Below are 16,064 nucleotides of genomic sequence, written 5' to 3' on the forward strand. Positions count from 1 at the left end.
TCCCTGAATCCCCCCAGCCAGGTTCAGAGCCCTCCTCTGTGCCCCACCGTGCTCTGTACTTCCCTCTGTCACTGCACCATTTTCCCATCTATCTCCCCAACCGGCCTGTGAGTCTCATGAGAGGGAAACCTCCCTGGTCTTAATCTACTGCAGACTCCCGAGCCTCAGACCACAGACTGGCACAGAGCATATATCTGAAAATATTTGTTGATGAATGGATGAACTCTGAGCAAACCAGAAGAAGGCCGAGGTCTTGCTAGACCTTAGCTAATAGACCCTGATGTTCGGTTACCCAGCAGCTGAGACTAGCATAAGAGGAATCATGAACTTCCTTGTAAATCAAAAGTATTCCAGCCCCTCCTTAATATGCATGCTGACTTTAAAATTAGCATTCGACGCCAACAGCATTTCCTACAAGCATCCCACAGAAAGTTCGGACCACCTCTGCGTAGAGCTCATGCGCGTAGTAGCTCAGGCCAAATGAAACATTTCAGCGACTCATAAAGACTTGAAAGGGAGACACTGGGAACACTGTGGTCATTTCAATTTCAACAGCAGAATTTGCTCTTGAAAATGCTACAATAAAAAATATTAATGCCATAAAAACCTAACAGCAGCCGGAGGACCACAGCCATAAAGAAAAAGCATAAATCCTGAAACGTATCGGCACAGAAGACTCCCTCTCGCCTTCCAGAACAACAGCATTTAGGTCATCCAGAACCCATCTGGAGAAGGGACACTTGAATCACACGGCAGAGTAGAAAAACTAATAACGAAGTTAACAACAGTGAAGAGGAGGAGGAGCTCTGCGTCGGGCCGAGAGGGGCTCACTTAATCCTGCCAGCAGCCTGAAGAAGCAGAAACTGTCAACACGCCCGGTCTAAAGACAGTGCAGACGGATTACGCGACTGACCCGAGGTCACTCGTGAGCAGTGAACCTGCAGGCAGCCTGGGTCCAGGGGCCACGGTCTGCCAGGTCACATCCCTGCACCTCAGCTTCTCCTAGGGTTGGACTCGAGTCTAAGATTCCTTCCGGCTCAAAAGGCAGACAATAACATGCAAAACGAAAATTCTAAGATTCTGTTAAGTTTTTCCACCTAGGAATAAAATTCAAAGCCGTGCCCTTCAAAAATTAAATAACTCTGTGTCTTGCGGATCGGCTTCCATATTTAAAGTAACATACATGAAGAGCTACATCTTTCAAGTGCCCAGCTCAGAGCAAGAGCTCAATAAACAGTGGCTATTCTTACTCTGAGGATAAAACAGAAACAGCCATTTAATAGCAGAGCACGTTTTAATTATACACGATGTGGAATAATCAAATCTCATTTGATTGAGGCCCCAGACCCCACAGCATAGATGGAGTTGTACAGTTGAAATGAGAACAACTCAAAGCTCAGAAATTACTTGTTTCCATTAGAGATCTGACAAGTCATTTCTTCAATTGGTCACTGGTGGTTTGCAGATAACTATTAGCAGTAATGAGTATTCTAAATTAAATCCAGAGACAGTACCGCTCTGTTCTGTAAAGACAACCGGGGAGGGAGAGACGTAACTGTGGAACGTCCTTCTCTCTGTCCTCCGTCTTCTCCCTGATAAATATCTCCTGTGTCTTGCATAGTATGGATTTCATTTGGCTGCAAATGAAGAAGGGTCTAATTCTTCCCATGACAAATGAGAGCACTGAACAGGTAACTTGTTAAGGAGAATTGGAATTGGGAAAATAACCTTATTTTCCTGTTCCTTGACAACAAACCCCCTCTGTTAACAAATGGAAGACACAATGCGGGAAGACACTAAGCATGGAGGCCAAATCCATCACCACGTAAGGCGTCCTCAGACGCTATACACAACCGCCCTGGGCGCAGGCTGCTCGCGTTTTGTTCCACAGCAACAAAGACGAAGCCTATGAAAAGCAAGGAGGTGGCACAGAGCAGCGGCAGGAATAAAGGTTTTGGAATCCTTAAAAACCTGGATTCAAATCCCAGCCCCACCACTCAAGTATTACGTGACTGTAAGCGAGTCTCTCCTAGGCTTACGACTTATCTGCAAAATGTAAAATACCTCAAAGAGTTATAGCAAGGATTAAATGGGGACCATCAATAACATGCCTCACGTTACAGGGAAGCCCTTGGCAAATATTAGCACCTCTCCGCTGGGCAGTATGGTAATATCCTGACGTTCAGGACCCCAGAAATACATCAAACTCCCCAAAGCTGGAAATTGCTGGTCCTGTCAGAACCCGCATCTGGCCCGGGACAGAAGGGCCGGCTGCACAGGTAGGGAACAGCCGTACGGAGAGCGCCCCCAAGAGGCAGCACCGCCCGCAACTCTGGCGTGATCCAGCTTCGACCCCTCGCAAGAAATACAGCTCCCGCCTGGGCCTGCCTGGACCGCGGCAGCAGACGTGATTTGTTAGGGATGATGATCTGGTATCTCCACTTACATTTTCAAAGTCCTTCATGTTCCGTGCTCTGGTGGGAGACACTGTTTCTTCGGACACATTTGGGAGCACTATAAAAAGGTAAAACAGACACAGGAAAACGGCATGGTACGCAAACCACCCAGCATCCCTGTTAGGGAACAGAGCCCAGAAAAGAAAAACACAAAAACATGAACAGCTTCCACAGTACATTCGGCTGGCACTTTCTGTCTATTGTGATTTACTGACTTGAGTCCAGGGAAAGCTCTAAACCATTATATTTCAGGTATTTACAAATTACTTCAAGGAGCCCCAGTGTAACCTGTCGGAGAACGAACCCACAAAACGCACTGGGCATGTGGCCAACCCCAACTGTTCCGATAGGTGCTTCCTCTGTGATCGTCAGGAAGTTATTTCACTGAATGGGATACCACCTTCCCGTGTCAGCAATTAAAGCATGTCTAACTGCCTGGGGTTGGCAAATTTTTTCTTAAAACGCCAATCAATATTTTAGGCTCTGTAGGCCATAAGCAAAGCCTAAAATCTGTCATAACTGGTCAACTCTTCTGCTGGAGCACAACAGCCACAGACAATTAATTCATAAGTAAGGAAGCTGTGTTCCAAGAAGTGTTTTCAAAAGCAGGCAACAGGTTGAAAACTGCCCCATCCTTGCTTTAGGGCGATTACAGACTTTGCCACCGCCCAAAGCTTTTCACAGCTCCTCTACTCCAACAAACATTCATCGCACACCTACTCTGTGCCAATCACCATCCTAGTGCTGGGGAAACAATGGTGAGAGAGACACTGATCCCGCCTAAAGGCTCTCGATCTAGTAGGCAAGACAAAGATGCAGACAAACTGGTACCATGCTGTAGAAAGTGCCTGGTGCTTTTTAAGTGTTGGGTGAAACGTGCACTGAGTAAATGAATGAATCCATTCTTCCAACAAATATGCATTGAGGGCCTCCTCTCTGCTAGGCACCACTCTAGATGTGGCCACGTCAGGAAACGAAACAAATGGACCTGACAGTCTCCAGAGAGAAGACGGACAATGAACAAAATGAGAGGGCAATTAGATAGTATGTTAAAAAGAGATAAATGCTGTGGAGAAAAATTCAGTGGCGAAGGATTGGAAATATCCAGGGTGGGGTGAGGATTGCTATTTTAAGTAAGGTGGCTAAATCAGGAAGGTCTCGCTGAGAAGGTGTCCTCTGGGCAGACCTGAAGAAAAGGGCAAAGGGAGATACTGAGGTGGGAGGGTGCCCAGTGGATGTAAGAACCAGCCGCAGGGGCCTGGAGGACACTAAACAATGGGACCGCAGGAGAGGATGTAAGGGAGGTGCTGGGGGGCAGGCTGTGCCTGGCTTTGTAGGCTCTTCTCGGGACTGGGGAGCCACCAGAGGGCTCCAAGCTACGGAGGAACATGGCTGGACTTGAGTTTCGACAGGTTCCCTCGGGCTGCCTCGCCGAGACCAGACTGAAAGGAGCTTAGAGGGAGACAAGGGCACCAGCCAGAGTACTGGAACAATCCAGGCCAGAGATCACGGTGGCTTAGCACAGGTAGTAAGATGATACTCAGGGAAGAAGGGGTCTGATTCTGGAGGTTTTTAAAGTCACCAATCAACAGGAATAAATGAAGTAAGTGAAATGTGTAAGTTCCAGAGAGGAAAGAACACCAAAGCGAACCTGGGGAGAGCCAAAGAAGGTGGTGAGCTTTGAGGTGAGTCTTAAAGAGGCAGCAGGCAGATGAAGGCAAAAGGAAGAAGAAACTTCACAGGCAAAGGCCTAGAGGCAGGCATGGCGTTCAGAAACCAATGGGCACAAGAGGCTCGGAGGTGGAGGTGGGCAGGGGCACACTGTAAAGAACCCTGCGTAGCAGACAAGGGCACACAGATCTGTTTTCCTGGCTCTCAGACACCCCGTGCTCTGCCACCAAGGACTGCGTCCCTATCTAGGTCCTACTCGTTCGTCAAGTCTCAGCTCCAGTATCAATGTCTTAACAAACTCTTGCCTGACCGCCTCCCCCTCATCCTCCCTCACAGCACCTTTTTTTATATGATTTGTCATGACACTTCTCTGCTGAACTTTCTAGGCTTGACTGTGACCACGTTCAAGGTTGGATCCCAGTGCTCAGCCCCGGGCTGGGCACAGAGCAATGTACAAACACTGTGGACTGAAGCAAGGAGCAGGCCCGTCAATTTTCCGCAGGAAGAATAGAGATTGCTGGATTTTGTGTGTAAGGTAGAAGTTAACAGGTTCTGAAGGAAAACCTGAGGGTGGCCTTTAAGTGTTCTCCAGAAATAAACCTCAGGACACTTACACTGTCTGTTCTAAAAACTTCCTTCTGCACGTCGTCTCGCTTTGGAAAAGAGAAAAAAACAACCCACAAGTCAAAATATCTCTTCAGATATTTTAAAAAGGCAAATTATTAGCACTTCCCAAAGATACTTATAATAGCATTTGCTTCTTTCAGAAACAAAACTTGGGAAGAATGCTTAGCAAAAGCCGAGCTGCCCAGCAGAGACGCTCCTCGCAACCCAGCTTCCGCACAACAGACTGCTTATTTCCTCGGCGCCGTGTCCCGTGGTCTGACCAACTATTTGTCTCCAAAGGGCAGGCTGCTGTCGGAATGCTGGGCCTCGGCCAGCAGATGGAAGCCAGCGGCCTGCCGGGAAGGCCTTGGCACACCGCGCTCAGAGGGCAGTGCTCAGGGCCTGCAGCCACGCGGCAGCGGGGGCAGCAGGCCCTCCACACCTGACCAGGTCACCACTTCGACACGCAGCCTCCGTGCAGGCGCTCGGCTCGGCAAACACCGGCTGAATCTCTTCGCGTCTGGTGGCGACAAATAAAACTCCCGAGACAGGGCCTAGAGGACATCAGTTCCTCCAGGCCAGTGTTTAAGAGAGGAGGTGAACAGCAACTCAGTAGGTATATAAAATACCGAGCACCCACGGGGAGCACCTAGCCATGCCAGGGGAGGCCCTGGGCCCCGGAGACATCGAAGCCCAGACCTAGGCTCAAGGCCACAAGGCCTTCATGGTCTAGTGTCTACTTCCCTCGCTCTTACTCAAGAGACTGACCGGCTTTGTATACTTACCACCATTTCCCAAACCAGCAATGGGGCTGATGCCATCCGCGTCGTCTGGTAAATTGGGAACAAGGCCACTAGGAGAGAGCATGTGCAGGAGGAGATGAGTTAGTGTTTGAACAGACCGTCAGGACGGCCTGGACTGCACGTGACAATCATCGGGCCGCAGCCAATGAGGGACACACAGCTGAGTGACCCGGGAGACGTGAAGCGCAGAGGTTAAGAACTCAGGCTCTGGGGCTCTAACACTTAATAGCTGAGTGACCTTCAGTAAGGATGGTCATTCATCCATTCATTCATTCATTCATTCGTATATCAAGTGTTCTGTGAACCATTCATGTGCTCGGTGCAGAAGCACTTTGCCAACTACAAACGTGTTTCTGAGTCCCATTGCGTATTTTACATGGGGATACCAACCCTCTACCTGTAAACATCAAATGAGTTAATGTTCATAACACTCAGCACACAATACTCAACAAATGGTTACCTACTGGTTTTGTCATTCCTAGTATTATCGCTATTAATACGCTTTTCACAACCAAAAATAAGCTCCCAAGACGTAGGCACCAATTCAGATGCCTTAAGAACGTCACATAAAAATGCAAAATTCACTGATCCAAGAAATTTTACCGGTTGAATTATAAAAATAGGTTAAGTGAGGATCTGAAGACACTGACAGAAAACTAAGCCATAATAGGAGGCGTGGTTTGACACAAAAGACACTACCCCGGATTCTATTCGAAGCTCTGCCATATACCTCTCCAAGCCTCACTTCCTTCCTCCCCAAAAGGAGAACAGCAGCTACGTCGTAAGTAATTGACAATCAAACAAGACACAAAGTGCTCAGCAAGGTACCTGGCATATTGTGGGCACTCCTTAAATGGGAGCAAAATACTGCTGTCACCATGAAACATACAGTGCTTTGTAATTTACAAAAGATTTACCGTCGTGAGAGCTGCCCGAGAGGCCACGTGTTTTCAGAGGGGGGCACCACGGCATAGATAATTTCAGCGGCCTGGCCAGAGTCACACAGCAACCAAGTCAAGAACCCAAGCCTTTTCTGTCTAACCCCCAATAATGCTTCCCCGTCCCAAGCTATCAACTAGAGACTGAGGGACACTCAGCTTGCCTTCCCAGCAGTGTTCTCTCCATGTTTCTAAATCCAAATCCATCCTGTTCCTAGGACAATTCTGCCTGATCACCAAATTGTGGAGTTGGCAACAGATCTTTGTGGTCAGAACCGAGCAAAAAACTGGAGATCACAAAATTCCAACATCACAAGAATGATTACATAATATGTGTCTGCTGTAAAGATAACTGAGAAAAAACTTCAGTAGAATGTGCCTTCAACTATGAAAAACTAAATACATGTACACTAGGGTCACCTCAAATCCTTCTTGGAAACTAGGTGGGCTACACATCCATTAAAAGACAAAGAAAAATATTAAAAATCCTCATTTGTAGGAAAATGGGAGAGATTTCCTCCATTTTAATTTTCTATAATTCTCCATTCCCTCTCATAAGCATCAGTAGAAGGAGACACTCCATTCTCTAAATTGAATAGTAAAAGTTCAAATCAAGTTCGACCACCACCTTCTTTGCAGATGGTGGCCCAGGGGCCCTAGGTCATACACCAGCTTACCGGTCAAGTTTAGCCTACGTCTGGTCTTACATTTCCAGTCTGGGTTCTCTCCACCACAGCCACTAACTTACCACCACTGGCTGAAATGGCCCATCAGTTACTCAAGCCAAGATCAACCACGGTTGAAAACTACATGGCAGGCAAAGCCAAAGAATTTGGTCTCAGACAAGTTTCCAAGAGGCAAACAATGAAGTCTGAAAAATGACATCTGACATCCCAATTATTAAAAGAAACCGCTATTTAATGCAGAAGTTCCTGCCTGGTTCCTGCCAAATTTCCACTTGGGTTTTACATACCCACTTTTAAAATGCTATGAATCTCTGTCATCTGCAATCTCCAGTCAGTTCTAGCCACCCTCCAGCTTCAAGTAGCTCCCTCTCCCCACTCGGATCATTTACTCTTAGCCTTAGGCCTAGGTTGAAATCAGAACTATGCAAGCGAAAGCAGAGGGCTGAGGTACAATCTTATCATGGTATTGATGGGGGAGACTAAGGCGCAGAAAGGAGAAGGAACCTCTTTGCTCAAAATCACAAGGGGTTATCAGCAAAGCAGAGACCAAAATCCAGGTTTCTTTGTGCCCATGTCACCGCTAACCTGTGCCCAGGCCGCCCAAAGCTCCCATACGAGCTTTACCTAACATTTATCTACGAGCATAATCTAACAACCTTCCCTGCAGGGGCACCCACAGTGAACGAGCACCCCACTAGGATGGGCAGCCTCCTACTGAAGCCTCACCATGGCCCTTCTACAGCAGGTGGCGGTTTTGAAGGCTGCCATTTTTTTTAATGAGGAAAACAGAAACTCAGAAAAGTCAGCTGAAAAGACCCAAGCTGGCTTGATTTCGAACCCCATGCCCTTAATCTCTACACCACCCTGGCGCCCCTTACACCTTCCTCAAGGAAGACACGGCGAGTTCCAAACGAACCCAGGCAGAGGACTTCCAGTGATCGGCACAGGGCAAGGTCGCTGAGGCTGCTTTTTATGGACTCTCTGTCGAGCAAATGAAGAGACGCTCACCTGTGCTTCACCACCTTGCCCTCCCGTCTTGGTCCTACCGCCACCCAAAAGGCACAGTCACTTTCTGTGCTGTATGTGGCAGCAGGCACCGTCCATTCACACCACAAGACCCAACAAGGTCTAGAGGACTAAGTGTCTCGTTGATAAGGCGTTGGGAGAGCTGGGAATAGAACCGGGCATCACATTCAGAAAACAATTACAGCAGGTGCACCTCTGTCTGTCTCTTGACAACCCACTTCTCGTTACGTGTTATGTATTCTTAGAGAAGAAATATATAAATACAGAAAATACAGACAAAAGAAGACATACAGGTGGCCGATGGGCACATGAAAAGATGCTCATCATCACTCATCATCAGGGGAGGTGCAAATCAAAACCACAATGAGGTCTCACCTCCCACCTGTCAGAATGGCTACAATCAAAGAGAAAAGAAGTTAAGTGTTGGCAAGGACGTGGAGGAACAGGAACCCTCATACGCTGCTGGTGGGAGTGCAAACCGGTACAGCCACTGTGGCAAACAGTACGGAGGTTCCTCAAAAAATTACAACTAGAGGGGCTCCTGGGTGGCTCAGTCGGTTAAGCATCCGACTTCGGCTCAGGTCATGATCTCACGGTCCATGGGTTCGAGCCCAGCATAGGGCTCTGTGCTGACAGCTCGGACCTGGAGCCTGCTTCGGATTCTGTGTCTCCCTCTCTCTCTGGCCCTCCCCTGCTCATGCTCTGTCTCCCTCTCAGTCAAAAATAAATAAGCATTAAAAAAATTTTTTTCTTAATAAATAAACATTTAAAAAAACTTTTTAAATTAAAATTAGAATTACCACATGACCCAGTAATCCCACTACTGGACATTTACGCAAAGAAAATGAAAACACTAATTTGAGAAGATGCACCCCTATGTTTATCGCAGAATTATTTACAATAGCCAAAGATATTGCAGCAGCCCAAGTGCCCCTTGAAAGATAGATAAGGAAGATAAGGTCTAGACATACAATGGACTATTCTCAGCTGTATAAAAGAATGAGATCTTGACACCGTAAGAACAGGGATGGACCTAGAGGGTATCACGCTCTGTGAAATAAGTCAAAGTAAGACGGATACCATACCGTTTCGCTTATATATAGAAGCTAAAAAACAAAACAAACAAAAAAGCAGAAACGGACCCATAAACACAGAGAACCATCCGGTAGCTGTCAGAGGAGAAGGGGTAGGAGGAAGGGGCATATGGATGAAGGGAGTGGAAGGAAAAAAAAATACCGACCAGCCTAAAGCTCTGGACTATTCCTCTTAGTAGCCCCCTCCTCAGAGGTAACGACTCCCCATCATAGCCCCGTCCTAACAGGTAACCACTGTTGTCAGCAAGACACTTCCTTCCAGGCCTTTTTCTATGCACTTGCAAACATAGGGACATAGTTTTGTGTGTGTGGCTTAAAAACAAAACGAATACAATCAAACTGTGTGTCTTATTCTGCAGCATCTTTTCTTTATGTGTCCTGAAGATGTTTTCATGACCGTACAAACAGATCTACCTTCATGCTTTAACTCCCACAAAGCATTGAACAGCAGTGTTTTTCAAACTTTACTGACCATGACCCATAGACGGAAATATATTAGCCTTGATTCTTGAAGTGCTTTCCATTCTGTACTGTTCTGTTTTTTTAATTCTGGCTGCAACTTACTAAATTGAATTTCATGAGCTGTCAATGGGTCACAGTCTGAAATACACTTTGGAAAGGATGTGTGTTTACCCGATCCCCTGACGGTAATTCAATTTGTTTCCTACTTGTTCCTTTTACAAACAATGCTTTATGAATATCCTCATACAGGTCTCCCTGTGCACATGCATGAGAATTTCTCTAAGGTAAAAAGGAGTGGAATTGCTAGGTCAAAATATATTCACATATTTTGAAGGGGCAAAGGATTTGAAAAGACAGTGGACCCTTGAATAACATAAGTAGCACTGCGCAGGTCCACTTATACGGGGTCGTTTTCAATAAATACCGAACAGTACCGTAAATGTATTTTCTCTTCATTGTGGTTTTAATAACATTTTCTTTTCTCTAGCTTACTTTACTGTAAGAATACAGTATATAATACATATAACACACAAAATATGTGTTAATCGATGGTATACATTATGACTAAGACTTCCAGTTAACAATAGGCCATTCGTAGTTAAGTTTTGGGGGGAGTCAAAAGTTACAAGTGGATTTTCCACTGCGTGGGACATCGCGCCCCCAACCCCCATGTTGTTCAAGGGTGAAACGTATACAAGCGGCTAAAGAAAGCATAAGAAAAACTGTCTGGCATCATTAGTCGTTAGGGAAATGTAAACCGATACCACAGTGAGATATCGTGTCATGCCCCCAAGGATGGCCATGATCAAACGACAGACCAGAAGTGTCCACAAGGCTGTGAAGATATAAGAGCCTTCATACACTGCTGGTGGGAGCATAAAAAGGTGCAGCCCCTTTGGAAAAGTGTTGGACAGTTCCTCCAAATGTCGAACATACGCGGAGTTAACACATGACCCAGCCATTCTATCCCCAGATATATGCCCACGAGAAACAACACAGGCCCACACAAAAACCGGTGCACAAACATCTGTAGCAACAATATTCACAACAGCCAAAAAAGCAGAAACCACCCAAATGTCATCAACCAATGAATGAGTGAGGAGGTGGGGTTAGATGAAGGCAGGAGGGTGGCGCCCGCAGGAATGGGATTCGTGCCCTCACAAGGGTTCCTCTTCCTCTCTCTGCTCTCCGCCACGTGTGGAGAGACGGTGAGAAGTCAGCAGTCTACAACCCGCAAGAGGGCTCTCACCAGAACTCAACCATGCGGGCACTCTGACCCTGGGACTTCCAGTCTCAGAAACTGGAGAAATAAATTCTGTTGTCCGTACATGGCCCAGTCTACGGCATTTTTGTTACAGCAGCCCAAGCTAAGACGGGGAGTGACGGCTGATGGGCGGGCACGGGGTTTCTTTTTCAGACGAGGAAACCATTCGGAAATGAGATCAGGGTGATGATGGGACAATTCCGTAAATATACTGAAAATCACTGAACGGTGTATTTTAAGTGGGTGAACTTTATGGCATACAAACTGTATTTCAATACAGTGGTTTTTGAAAAACACACATGGGCACATCTTTGACACCAAATTGTGTTCCAGAAAGTCTACCAGTGTGTGCACTGGTGTGCACCTCTTTCACAGCTATTACAAAGGAGCATTTCACTACTAAACATGGAGCCTGTATTTACATGGTAGTTATCTTTTTAGAGAGTGAACAAAACCGACTCATTCAACAAACATTTGTTGATCCTCTCCTATGTGCCAGACGCGGTTCTAGGTCTGAAGACACAGTCGGGATCAAGGCAGACATGCTCCCGGCCCTTACTCAGCTTACACTGGGGACTGGGAACAGGTTCCTCACACTGGGAACGCGATCCAAGATCAGCCTCGGATCAAGCCTTCAAACCTTCACCTCAATTTCATTCCACCATCTTCCTTTTCCACCTCCTGCCACAGAAGTCCATGAAGGCATTCTCTGCCTGACGAAGTACAACTGTGCACAAACTTACAGGAAAACATTTCCTTTCGGTCTGCCCCTAACCAGACAGCAAGCACTTAATGGTCATGCACTGAAGGAACCTACAGATGAACAAGCCTGGGCCCAGGCCTTAGGAAGCTCACAGTTAGAGAGAGGAAGAACCCTGGGCATAAAAACAAAGGGACAAATCCAGGGTCGTGGGCACCGAGGATTCTGTCCAGGAAACAGTGCGATGCCGTAACAGTCAAACAAAAACAGCTAACATTTCATGCACCCCCAGTGGGTCTCAGGCACATAATCCATACGACCTGGCTCCATCCACATGGTCACCCAATAAATAGATATTATCACTGAAGAGAAACTCAGTCTCAGAAGGGTTAAGTGAACTACGAAAGCAACTCGGCTAGTAACTGGGGGAAGCAGGACTCAGAACCAGTCATCCTGAGTACAAAGCCCGGTTTCTTTCGACCCGGGCAGGACTTAATCAAGGGCCTTCGCTTGGGCAAGGTTCCCGGGCCTGGGATGGGAGCCTGACTCTCAAGGGGCTGGAGCTCTCTGGGGCACCCCCAGGTGACCAGGTTTGGAGAGAATGACACACACTGACCTGATTCAACAAAAGCCTGAGGACAAACTGGACTTCGGTTTAGTCTCTAAAACTGGGGCTTGGAAATTACCAAGCAGAAGGGTGCTCATATTAGAATAAAAAGAGGTGATTTTATTCCAGGATTTTTCTCTTGCTCCGTGACCATCTAATGGAGAAGGTATCTGTCTCAGGACACTTCGGCCGCTCTTTCAGGGCCGGTCCAAGTGCCAGTAGCTCCCTAAAATCTTCCCGGTCTTCTCAGAACTGGTTCAGAGAACTAATTCGAAGGCAGGACGGACAGCGAGAGCCAGGCTCTGGAGTCAGTAAGCCTCGATTTAAATGGTCTCTCGATCATGTGCTTTTCTGTGGGACCCCAGACCATCCACCTCACCTCTCTGAGCCTCAGTGTGCCCACCTGTAAAAAGAGGATAAAACTGTCACCTCCCATTTATGTACCTGATACCAGCTGGGGAAGTGGAGTCACGAAGACGAACAAAACACAGCCCCTGCTCTCAAACAGGCCAGAGTCTAATCAGGGGGACAGACACGTCGCAGTCATACCTGCACCGCCCAGGGCAGGAGCCACCAGTCACAGGTATCTGCTGAGCTCTTGAAATGTGGTTAATCCAAATCAAGAAGTGCCGTTAAGTGCGAACTGCATATCGGATTTCAAAGGCTTTATAACATAAAAGGGAATGTAAGATATTCCATTAATAATTTTGTTATTGTTTGCGAGTTAGAATGATAACACACGGAAATATTGGGTTAAATAAAATATATTACTAGAAGTAATTTCACTCGTTTCTCTTTTACCTTTTCTCATCGTGGCTGCTGGAAAAGTTTAAATTACATACGTGGCTCACGATATATTTCTACTGAGCAGCGTCAGTCAATAAAACTCCGTGAGGTCAATAAGGACAGGGACTGGGGTCAGTGATGGTCGTGGGGGCTGGAAGCGTGCAGAGGGCCGGGGCGGGGGGGGGGGGGAGGGGGGGAGGCGTGGCATTGAAATCTAACTGAGACCTGAAAAATAAGAGGCTTTAATAAGGCAAAGGGGAGCAGGGAAGGCACCCCGGGCAGCAGGAAGAGTGAATACACGGGCCCAACAGTAAGAAAGAACAAGGCAAGGCCATTTGTGACAAAGGGTTTGGCAACCAGGCAGAGGGTAGTGTTTGGGGAGGAGACAGGGAGGGACAGAAAGGACAAAGGAGGTAGTGAGGTCAGTGGGGCCAGGCTAATGAAGGATCTTGGAAGTAACATTAAAGTACTTCACCCTGAGGGGCGTGGGGAACCAGGGAGGGTCTGAAGCAGGGAAGAGATTAGTCAGGGTCCCAGCGAAGGCAGGGAGAAGAGACAAGGGGGAGGATCTGCTCCTCGTGGAGCTGCTGCTCCGTGTCAGACACCGGCCAAAGCCCCTTCAGATTCACCCATCTCACAGATGATGAAAACTGAGCGAGCGAAGAACGAGAGACTTGCCCAAGACCACAGGGCTGTTAAACAGAGAACTGGGATCGAAACCCACCTGGGTGTGGGTCAGATGGCACTGAGACAGGAAGAGATGAGAGAAAAACAATGGACTTTATCTTACTGGCACAGAGAAGCATTAAACACACAATGCAGCAGACTATCAGATTCACATTTTAAAAAGGCTTTCAAACTCTAGTATCAAGGAGAGTGCTGGTGAGAGGTCATCCCCAAATAAGATTGGGGCGGTGGCAGTAAGATGAAGAGAAAGGGACTTGAACTACCATAGGATCCAATCAGGCAGGAGCTGCCAAGGGCCTTGCTCTGCGCCTGATATATAACAGGTTCTCAAACAGAGTAACCGCCTCTCCAGGTTTGCCCAAGATAGGACCAGATTATGCCTGCTGTCTAGGCATAAATATTAATTGTGCCCACGTCACTCTTAAAATTGCCCCGGACTGCACAGTAGATAACGAGGGAACCCTTTCACTGAGGGTCTGTTGACGAAAACCAGCAGCCCCTCCCTGGCAGAGCTGGATAAACACTGCAGATTCTCAGGGCTCTCGTCCACATCCTTCTCCCCACTTTCCAGCAGGAGGCCCAGAAAACCAAAGGGCCCCAGCCCTGGGGCAGGCTAGGGCTCTGTCAGGACTTCCTGCCAAAAAGAAAGCCACCGGGCCCCACCAGCAATGTGGACTCCAACAGCCTCTTGGGACAGGTGCATTGGAAGGCCACTCTCAGCCCTTATTCCCCAAAATGTAGTACTGATGATGAGGAGGAGGATGAGGATGTAATGATAACATAGGATCATTTTTCAAGCACCGGTTCTGTGCCAAGCACTGGGAAGGCATCTTCTCTTTTAATCCTCATCCCATCTCCGTTGGGTAGATATTACTACTAGTCCCATTTTACAGACGGGAAAACAGGCTAAATCATTTTACCAAAGTCACCCAACTAGTCGGTTTAAAGGCTGGGATCTGAATCCAGTTCTGGCCAACTCCGGCCAAGGTTCTTAACCGCTGCACTTCACTGCCTCCGTCTTGGTGGCCACTATGTGAGCCGGTGAGCAAAGTCTGGACAAACCAACTACCTCCCCACGATGAAAGCAAACCCCCAAATCAGAATGAACCTCAAGTGCCCCCAAGGGCGCCGCCCCTCAACCAGCCCCTACTAATGGTACACCCCCAGAGGTCCCCCTCGCCACCGTCTTTCAGGAAACCCCTTACTTGACCCTCACACCCTCTTCAAAGCACGTCTCGAAATAACCCGACGGAGGTGTGAGTCGGGTCAGGACCCCTACCCCGCACCCCCGACCCCACACTCAGTATCAGCTGCTATAGGTGCTCGAGACACCTACCCCAAGACCCCAACCCACACACCGCCCCCGTCCGGAAGCCCTCAATCACCCTCAAGAGCAAACCCCCAAGTCTCCGTTAGGGTGTACCCCCATCAGCGGGAATCCCGGCCGCGTCACCGCGCCCCTGCAAAGCCCGGGCCGCACCTGCAGCCGCCGAGCGTCCCGGGGAGGGTGACGTCCTCTTCCAACACCGACTCCATCATGGACACAGAGAAGGTGGTGGCGTTGGTGTCCGTGGCGGCGGCGCCAACTGGCTCCCCCGGCTGTCGCGACCCGCAGACTCCCCAGGTCCCCGCCCCCTCCAATCCTGCTCTTGTTCGGACTCTGGCGGCGCCGCTGGAATTCAAACCGCAGCCGCCGCCATCTTTCCCGGCGCTTCTTCCTACGGAAACGAGGCGGGGTCATCGAGGCGCGCGCGGTGAAGCCGAATAGCAGGGGCCAGAGGCAGGGCAGGGAAGCGCGGGCGGGTGCCATCTTGACTAAGGGCAAAAGCATTCGCACTTGCCCAGCAAGACTAAGGAAAGAAAGGCAGGCTGCCATTTTTTGTGAGGGCACTCAGGCCGAGGCCAGGGCACGCGCCATCTTTATTGAGGGCAAAGGCAGGCCTCGGTCCGTTAATTTAAGCGGGAGATGGGAACCCAACCCTCAAAGTTCACCGACCCTCGAAGTTCCTAACCCAGTATGTGCTTCTCTAGAATAATGACCCCTAACCTTAGAGTCTGTGCCTCCAAAAGGCTTCCGCCTCGAGCTGAAACTCAGATAATCCTGGGCTGCGTCACTTGAGAAGAAGCCTACCTGCGGAATCCCACCTCAAGCAGTCATTTGCACACTTAGGTTGAAGCAAATAAGCTCATCCTTTTGAGCCAGTGGTCGGAAACATTCCTCCAATCTCTCACCAGGGATCCCTTATTCCTTTTAGGGCTCAAGAGCACCTGAGATCAG

The 16,064-nt window shown here is 48.3% G+C and overlaps 1 protein-coding gene across 6 annotated transcripts in view; it reads right to left on the reverse strand.

Moving 5' to 3' along the window:
* The window catches only part of CDK5RAP2 (CDK5 regulatory subunit associated protein 2), a 173,673-nt gene extending 158,077 nt beyond the window's left edge, over window positions 1–15,596 (reverse strand). For 4 of the 6 annotated variants that reach the window (XM_047068639.1, XM_047068648.1, XM_047068616.1 and 1 more), the window contains exons 1-3: window positions 15,267–15,385; window positions 5,519–5,586; window positions 2,447–2,514 (exon numbers count right to left, since the gene is read on the reverse strand). In XM_047068639.1, coding sequence (XP_046924595.1) covers window positions 2,447–2,514; window positions 5,519–5,586; window positions 15,267–15,325 — 195 coding nt within the window. In that variant the 5' untranslated portion in view covers window positions 15,326–15,385. Of the gene's footprint in view, window positions 1–2,446; window positions 2,515–5,518; window positions 5,587–15,266 lie in introns of all 6 variants that reach the window. The other 2 variants (XM_047068627.1, XM_047068608.1) reach the window with 2 other exon arrangements.
* Between the last annotated feature and the right edge of the window lie 468 nt (window positions 15,597–16,064).

The sequence above is a fragment of the Lynx rufus genome, unplaced genomic scaffold, assembly GCF_022079265.1.
Source record: "Lynx rufus isolate CCGP_SWC_20201006 ecotype Redwood Valley unplaced genomic scaffold, mLynRuf1.p SCAF_10, whole genome shotgun sequence".
NCBI classification, from domain to species: Eukaryota; Metazoa; Chordata; class Mammalia; order Carnivora; family Felidae; genus Lynx; species Lynx rufus.